At 39.5% G+C, this 9,127-nt stretch overlaps 1 protein-coding gene across 1 annotated transcript; it reads right to left on the bottom strand.

Annotated features, from left to right (window-relative positions):
- Positions 1 to 622: 622 nt before the first annotated feature.
- On the bottom strand, positions 623 to 6,815 carry TMEM17 (transmembrane protein 17). The gene is made up of 4 exons (XM_081588440.1): positions 6,677 to 6,815; positions 3,186 to 3,289; positions 2,940 to 3,053; positions 623 to 2,007 (listed from the first exon to the last, which is right to left on the bottom strand). Exons 1-4 carry the CDS (start codon positions 6,774 to 6,776, stop codon positions 1,729 to 1,731), a joined length of 597 nt encoding a protein of 198 aa, XP_081444566.1. The 5' UTR covers positions 6,777 to 6,815; the 3' UTR covers positions 623 to 1,728.
- Between the last annotated feature and the right edge of the window lie 2,312 nt (positions 6,816 to 9,127).

The raw sequence follows: 9,127 nt of genomic DNA, 5'->3' as shown, positions 1-9,127 counted from the left end.
ATCTTCTCAATTGATTTTCTTAGTTTCTTTTTTCTTACCCTCATTATATCTACATTTTAAGCAATAGTTATTAGAGCAAAAACTTTTAAAAATTTTAATAAATATATTTTCCCATTTAGTCATTAAATTTTTTTTATTATTATTCTTTACACTTTTAGTGATTAATCTCTAAACCTTAAAGTTTAAATGTATCAAGAGGCTCTGCTATTTAAAATAAAACTCAAGTCTTTCTTGATCATCACCTTAATTTATCTGTTATGTAGATTTAGTGTTCTTATTTTATATTTTCTTATAAACTCACCTATCTAGAAACAAATGTAAACAAATATGTTTTAATAAACTATCCAAACAGAATTCTATTTTGAATTTCAAAGTATTGGAATATACCTAGTGACAGCTTTGGTATAGGGCAATGGTTAATTAGTCAGTGCATGGGGGAAGAAAACTTTGACTGAACATTATATATAATAATAACAAGCAGAAATAATAAAAAGAGCATAAACAGACTGGTAAGGTGTGATTAAGAGTGAGAAGTGAAAACATTTTCAAAATTAAGCAATATAAAAATGAATAAGGCATAACATGGGAATCCTAAGATAAGCATGAATCACAAAACAGGAAGGATAGAAAAATGATTTTTAATTTAGCTACAACTATCTCTCAGTAAAATACAATACTTACAGAGGCACATTTTCCTATAGGAAAGAAGATATTGTATCCCTTAAGACAACCCAATTATCACTTAAAAATAATGGTTCAGATATACCCCAGCAAGCTTAGTTCTTAACAGAATTCCCTTAAATAGGTTTCTCCTATTAGCAAGGGAATATGCTCATTTATGATCATGAGTCCCTTGGGCCATCCAAACTCTATATATTAACAGGCACCCTGATTCTCAGATCAATCTTCATGTGAATTTACTGGGTATGAGCAGTTCTTCAGTGAATAATGAGTTAATAGATAAGATCATAAGGGTTAATGTGCCCAGGACAGTGGCAAATTACATAGACGGCTCTCAAATACATGTACTTTTCTCTTGCAACTTTGTAATAAAACCCACAGCCCAAAAGAACTGTAAAAGACAAAAATGATTTCTAAAGATACTTTAACATAAATATTTTATAACTTATTGTGAAGACATTTTGCATACCACCACCATAAATACTGAACATGGTTGTATGAAAATAACAATTTTAGGATAAAAACATTTCCTAAATATCATCACAATCCACCTGCTTTCTTCTTAACTTCAGTATAATAGCTAAGACCCTAGCAGACATGAAAATTTGGTGTCTCAGTTTACAAATGTAGTCTAATACATCAGAATACTGACCAGCATCTCCACGTACTTCATACGTACTGCCAAGACATGGATAGGCCAACAATATTAAAAGAAATATACGTATTTCTAGTTACAGGTACTAACTGGAGATATTACAGTAAAGATGTAATGCCACCAATACAGATCTCTACACATCTGAAAAAGTTGACAACAACAAAAAATTAAGATATTTGACATCAGGTAGACAACATGGAGGCTTTAGGGTTGATTTACTGCTTTCATGTGATGTACAGACAGTCTTGTCATTGTGTCCAACCTTGGAATTTCAGAGCCATAGAGTATACAGTTCAAAACACCTGCTTTATCCTTTTTCTTGTGTTAGCCCTCTGGTGTTTTCCTGCAGTCTTCTAGAATGATCTTCCAGACGCTTATTCAACAGCACCGGGTCAAATCTCTTCTATACAGGACCTCACTCTCCTCATGTCTCCTCGGCTCGCAGACAGCCGGTCAAAGTCTTGGAGGTGGAAACGCGTTGCCAGCTGATTTACCATTTTCCTCAAGGTAAGAAATGCTGAAACAACTTGGAAAGTAAGGAATATAGTGAAGATGATATGTACTGCTTTCTCCAAGGGCAGATTTGTTAGGCCCTCATTGAAGAGCAAGAAAAGAATTAAAGGCAGCTGCAACAGAAGGCTCAAAAGCCAAAAGCCAGCCAACTCGGGAACCTGCAATGACACGACAAATATCAGACCAGTGAAGTACCATCTTCTGCTTGTATCGATAAGCAAGTGATACTACTGTGAACCTACATTTTGAGCTCTGTAATTCAAAGGAAGTACAATGTGGTCCTTGTTCTCAGAGAACTTACAATCTAGGCTGAAAGAGAAAACTAGCTTATGTGACAGTCCTACATTACTACACTTTAGTGAACAGTGAAACGTATGTACCACTTAAGAGTAATAGACTAAATGCTCTAGCAGAGTAAACAGGGTAGGTAAAAGAAATAATTCAAGGAGGTAGGCTTTTACAGTTAGATACAATGAGGAAGAGGCAAGAACTTAAGTAAGCAAAAATGTGGAAAGAATATGACTGGGAAACAACACACCAGCCTGGAATGGACGCTTGTGTTAGGAAAAAGCATGAAATACAGTGGGGTGGGCTGGGTGGGGCTTAATTATGAAGGGCCCGGAAGAACACTGAAATCTTTAGGCATTATCACTCAGTTCTGGTAACCGTAAATGCTTAGGCAGCACGATGACTCAGAAAACATGTGCCTCGCATAGGAGATGAGTTTGTCATTTTCTCCAGCTTTCTTATTCAGAATCTAAATCATCATGTTTAATGACCAAGTATTTTCAAGACTACTGGGAAGAGGGAAAATGATCACTAATTAAGAGTTTACTACGTTCAGGTGCTTTATATAAATCGTTGAATATAATCCTAACAAATCTGTGAAGTCAATATTCCCCCAATTTTATATGTGAAGGAACCAAAGTTCAAGAGAGTAAGCAAACAGACCACAGTGACAGCGTGGTGAAGCTGGAGCTAGGCCTTACCTACAGGCCTTTGCTCCTTCCATATCTCACTGCCTTTTCTTGTTGGCAAAGTCTTAACTGCATTTATGTGTAGCACTGAGAGAAAGGAAAGAAGAGCCTACCTTCTCCTGCAGGTTCCCCATGTAGCCCAGATACAACCTGATAGCTTCAATTAAAGTTATTAGGATGATAATGGTGACCACAATGAACTTGTAGTAATCAGGCAAGATGGAATACTGAAAAAACAAAAATAAACAAAAATCTCACATATAGTAAGACTGACCTGAGATTTTAAAAAAATATGAAGAACTTTTAATTTCACTGACAAGGTAACAATGCCAGGGAAAAGTAGTAAGGCACACATTTACCTTCATCTGAAGCATCATAATGCTGCTCACCCACCAAAGTGGGAAAAAGTAAGTGTTAAAATAAAGTGACATCTGCAGTGCCAAACTGGAAACCATTTCATTATCTACAGAAGAAAACAGAGAGAAAAGGAACAAACTCTTACTCCTGCTCTATGCCCTGTACATCCTTTAGTTCCTTAGAATTAATAGCTATAGTTTCAGCTCAACAAAATTCAAAATTGTCAGCCTATTTGTAATCATTGACCCCTGGAGAAGGAAATGGCAACACACTCCAGTGTTCTTGCCTGGGAAGTCCCATGGACAGAGAGGCCTGGTGGACTATGGCCCATGGGGTCACAAAACAGTCAGACACAATAACAATAATCATTGACAGTGAAAGAAAATAGCCGTAATACTACTAATATTTCATTCCTATGTTTGCTACTTGGGGGCATATTTCATATTTTTCTATTACTTTACCACCTTCGGTTACTGTCTGATAACTTTTTTGCATACTACTGGTATAAATGTAGAACATCAATATGAATACTATTGAACAGATAACAATAATAATCATTACCTCCTTTGTTAAGAGTTCTATGTAAGTGGTGCTTGTGCTCAGTTGTGTCCGACTCTTTCCGACTCCACAGACTGTAGCCCGCCAGGCTCTGTCCATGGGATTTCCCAGACAAGAATACTGGAGTGGGTTGCCATTTCCTTCTCCAGGGGATCATCCCAATCCAGGGATCGAACCCAAGTTTCCTGCATTGGCAGGTGGGTTCTTTAACCAGAGACACCGGTAAAAAGCCTATGAAATGAACACATAAAATACATAACATGACTGCAGCCATGAAATTAAAAGATGCTTGCTCCTTGGAAGAAAAGCTATGACCAACCTAGATAGCATATTAAAAAGCAGAGACGTTACTTTGCCAACAAAGGTCCGTCTGGTCAAAGCTATGGTTTTTCCAGTAGTCATGTATGGATGTGAGAGTTGGACCATAAAGAAAGCTGAGTGCTGAAGAACTGATGCCTTTGAACTGTGGTGTTGGAGAAGACCCTTGAGAGTTCCTTGGACAGCAAGGAGACCCAACCAGTCCATCCTAAAGGAAATCAGTCCTGAATATTCATTGGAAGGACTAATGCTGAAGCTGAAGTGCCAATACTCTGGCCACCTGATGCAAAGAACTGACTCATTGGAAAAGACCCTGATGCTGGGAAAGATTGAAGGCAGGAGAGGAAGGGGACGACAGAGGATGAGATGGTTGGATGGCATCACCTACTCTATGGACATGAGTTTGAGTAGGAGTTGGTGATGGACAGGGAAGCCTGCCATACTGCAGTCCATGTGGTCGCAAAGAGTTGGACACGACTGAGCAACTGAACTGAACAGAAGGCTGATTACATAGTACCTTTTGCTTTCATGTAAGAGAGAAAGGTTCTAAATTAAGAATTTGATTTTTAAAACTGACCCCTACAAATGCATCCTAAATATGACTAAATTCTAACAATTTAAGAGTAGATAAGTATTTTGAAATCCACTGCTTGAAATGAAAGAATTTACAAAGGCTCTGAGGTAAATTTCTTAAAAACAGATTATTTCTTTTTCTCCACAGCTGAGTATATCTATCATTTAACAATTTTAAAATATAAAATTATTATGGTCTCTCACAGCAAGGTTTTTTCCTTTAGTTCCAAGAATATTCCTGATTATGATGATATACTTTTGCTTGCACCTATTTATTAAATTACCACTGATAAAGGAATGCATTCTTAAAATCTGAAGGGAACTCACTCCCTAGGATTATTTTCATGACAACAGTAAAACTCTCGGTCAGCTGTGAACATGGTCATAATATACCCTTGTAATTACAGTACAAATAATCAAACGTACTTCAGATCCACAAAGAAGAAAAGGTGGAAAAATAATAAATTTGTTAAACTGAAAATTTTAATACCTTCAGAGCAAGCGCTGTAGTAAAGTTTTGCAAATAAGCTTTTATGTTAAGAATTCTGTACACGAGCATCTGAAGAGTTATGCTATGTCTATATTTTAGAAGATCAAACTTAAAATCATTCAGCTGAAAATCAAGTTAATATGTAAATGAATCTTAAAAGCTCAAGACATGAAGTTATTAAATTTTGCAAAAGTACAAGCTGAGTTCTGTAAATAGAATTCAAATTAAAACACTATGTAATATAAATCAGGAGTAGGCAAGCTACCAGCCAACGAACTGTTTTTGTACAGCAAGTGAGCTAAAAATGGCTTTTTCAGATTTTTAAATGGTTGGGGGAAAATATCAGTAGTATTTTGTGACACCGAAAATCATGCAATTTCAACTTTAGTGTCCATAAAGTTTTATTGGAACACTGCCATGTCTATTGTTACCATTATCTATAACTGCCACAGAGACCTATGGCCTGCACGGTATTAAATATTTATTATCCGGCCCTTTACAGGAAACCCCTGATACTTTGCATCATCAGATTTTAGTGCCTGTTAAGCCCTGGCTTTAGAATCAGAAGTGTAATAACTTAATTTTACACATTATGTTTTTCTCTGTACATCCTAAATCATGACCAGCCCTAAACTGGGAGGACAGGCAAGTGATTAGGGTGGAAGATTGAAACGGTGGGAAATGACTTTTCTCTATTCCCTTTGAAAAATCCCTAAACCAAGCAAGAGGAAAAGATTTCTATTTCCCAGCACAGTTCAGTGATAAAAGCTGCCTGGGTGTGGTTGACAGTATGTTGTCTATCATCATTATTTAAGAGGGTTAAACTGTTTTGCAGAAAACTGCGTTGTCACTTGTCACATCAAATGCGGCATCGTGGTATTTTGTTGCTTGATTTAGGCCAAGAGTTACATATATACAGGGGAGGGGAAGGAGAAAGTGGGGAGAGGGCGAGTTTTGTTAAAGGCGATGCTAGTGTGGCAGCTGCCATTCCGGATTGAAGAGCGTTTAAAATAATTAAAAAAAACTTCTATGTCTTCTGCCAGAAAATAGACTTGTGGCAAGTACCTGTTCTGCTAGTAAAGAAGAAAAGATATTTTACCCGGTGGCGGGGGAGAGGGAGGAGTGGAAAGGGAGATTGCGTGGGCTCTCTTCACTCCATTCGGGGCAGAAAAGACAGCGCGGAGGCTGTAGAGGAAAAGGAAAGAAGTAGGCCTTCTCAGCCTTCTCGGACTCAAGGCACCGGACGCGGGCTGCGAAGGTGGCTTTATATTTTTTATTTTTTGAGGCATGCCAGCGCCACCTCAGCCGCCCCTCTTGCAGCTGGCCGGTTAGGTAGCAGCATGATCAGCCCGGGACCAGCTAGGTATCAGAGTCCGGTATCTGGTCCCAGTCCCAGCCAGCGGCCCGGCCCCTCCTCCAGGGCGTTTCCCGCACTGCGGAGAACAAGCTGAAGGCCAAACCGCCATCTTAGGTCTGGGCAAAATCTGGCCGTTCCAAACCCCGTGCCAGGTCCTCCGCGGGCCACACGCCCTGCGCTGGGCCTCGGCCACTCACCCGGACCCTCGTTATACTCCGGCCCGGTCCGGTTGGAGTTGCTGAACACGGTCCGGCTGAAGTTTCCCAGCCGCTGGCGGACCGGATCCGGCAGCTCCATGCCGGGGCCTCGGTACCGCTCACTGCTAGGTCTCCGGGCGCCGCAGTGCTCAGCTGTTCCCACGGCAACCGAGCGGCGGGAGGCGCTGGGGGCTCCGGCGCACGCGCGGATGCACTGCGGGGCCGAGGCGCGGGGACCCCTCGACCTGAGAGGGGTGCGGGGCACACATTCCTGTGGAGCGCCTCAGATGGGTGCAAATCGCTGATTCCTTAGTCTTGTTTTAAGCTCCACCCTTTTAACAACGAATAATAATAAGCAACCTGGGGTTGGATCTTGATATAAGAGCTCTAACACCTTGTCAGTTCAACCTTTTTGGAAGGAAATACAGAATGAATGCAGAGCTTAGAGAATATTCATGACCCAGCAGCTTATATGTATGTGTATATACACGTACTCTTTTCTAGGAATATATGTTGTTATGTAGTAGGGATATTTTATCTATACACATGCCATATATATACCTATATATATGCACTTATATATTCACACATACTGTCTTCTAGGAATATATTATATATTAGGAATATTTTATATAAACACACCATGAAAGTGAAAGTCACTCAGTCGTGTCCGACTCTTTGTGACCCCGTGGACTATACAGTCCATGGAGTTCTCTAAGCCAGAATACTGGAGTGGGTAGCCTTTCCCTTCTCCAGGGGATCTTCCCAACCCAGGGATCCAACCCAGGTCTCCCGCATTGCAGGCAGATTCTTTACCAGCTGAGCCACCAGAGAAGCCCATACACACCATATATGTATTTATATTTGATGGACTACATTGCAACAGATTAAACACATGCTTGCAACGAATGTTTGATGAAACGGATTAACTTTCAGTAAAAATTAAAAAATTAGAAGTAGAACTAAATGGGAGTGAATGTATTTAATAAAATGTGTGTGTGTGTGTGTGTAAATATGTGGGGAGCAAAGAGAGGGAGGAGATGGCACAGGCACTGTGGCTTCAGAAAAAGACTAGAAGGAAATAATCAAAATGTTAATAGTAATTTCTAGGTAGTAGATTGTGGGTGATTTGAAAATTTTAAAACATTTATGTATTTTTCAGCTTTCTCTCAGTAAGATGTATTTAAAAAAAAAAAAAAACTATTTAGGTATAATACATTTACAGAAAAGGGCATAAGCTGAATATAGGTAACCAGAACCCAGATTAAGAAACAGAACCTTACCCACACCCAAGGAGCTCCCCCTGCCTATTCCGTGATAGTTGCTATCCCTCCACTACTTACTGACCTTTCCTGACTTCTTGAGCATAGAAGATTTTTGCCTATTTTTATTCTTTACATAAAACTAATCATACAATAAATGCTTTTTTAAAAACTAACTCTTTGCCTTCAAAATTATTCTTATGAAATTCCTTCATATTGTGAAGTGTAGATTCTTTTTCCTTGTGATGTGACCATACCACAATAAGTTTACCCCTTCTACAGCTGATGAGCATCTGTGTGTTTTCTAGATTGGAGACATTATGAATAGGACTGCTTTTGGTGAAAATATGCCTTTTGGTGAACATATGGATGCATTTGTGTTGAACTTATTCCTAAGAATGAAATTGTTGGCTGAAGAGGTACCATCCAGCTTTATTTCTCTCTCTCTCTCTCTTAAATGTGGAATCCTTTGTTAATTCTTTTCCCATTTAAGGTGTTATATAATATTTAGCAGAGGTCCCTGTGCTGTACAGTAGTTCCTTGTTGGTTATCCATTTTAAATATAGCAATGTGTACATGTCATGCCCTCCAATAGGAGAACTTCCCAGTATTCTTGCCTCTAGAATCCCATGGACAGAGGAGCCTAGCGGGCTATAGTCCATAGGGTCGCACAGAGCTGGACAGGACTGAAGCAACTTAGCATGCAGGCAGGCACGTGTGCACGCACATATGTGTCAATCTCAAACTCCCTAAATATCCCTTCCCTTCTCCCCTGGTAACCATAAGTTCATACTCTAAGTCTGTGAGTCTGTTTCTGTTTTGTAAATAAGTTCATTTGTATAATATTTTTTAGATTCTATATATAAGCAATACCATATGATATTTGTCATTCTCTATGTTACTACTTTCTTTACTCAGTATCACAATCTCTAGGTCCATCCATGAACCAGTATTTTTTTTTTTTTTAGTGATTCTTCTCTTGTTCTCTCTTTTTGGCTGCTCTGGGTAGGCTTTCTCTACTTGAGGCATGAGCTTTCTCTAGTTGCAGTGTGTGTGGACTTCTGTTGCATTGTGGAGCACGGGTTCTAGAGCATGTGGGCTCAGTAGTTGTGGTGAGCATGCACTTAGTTGCCCCATGGCATGTGAGATGCCAATTCCCCAACCAGGGATCAAACCAGTGTGCCCTGCA

The sequence above is a fragment of the Giraffa tippelskirchi genome, chromosome 4, assembly GCF_054371585.1.
Source record: "Giraffa tippelskirchi isolate mGirTip1 chromosome 4, T2T-mGirTip1v1.2.pri, whole genome shotgun sequence".
Classification (NCBI taxonomy): Eukaryota; Metazoa; Chordata; class Mammalia; order Artiodactyla; family Giraffidae; genus Giraffa; species Giraffa tippelskirchi.
This window is presented reverse-complemented; position numbering and strand designations above follow the sequence as displayed.

Coding starts and splice junctions, on each gene's coding strand:
- TMEM17 (XM_081588440.1), bottom strand. CDS start 6,776: ATGGAGCTGCCGGATCCGGTCCGCCAGCGGCTGGGAAACTTCAGCCGG. Junction 3,054..3,185: donor TTATGATGCTTCAGATGAAG/GTAAATGTGTGC, acceptor TTGTTTTTTCAG/TATTCCATCTTGCCTGATTA. Junction 2,008..2,939: donor TGGGGAACCTGCAGGAGAAG/GTAGGCTCTTCT, acceptor GTGTCATTGCAG/GTTCCCGAGTTGGCTGGCTT.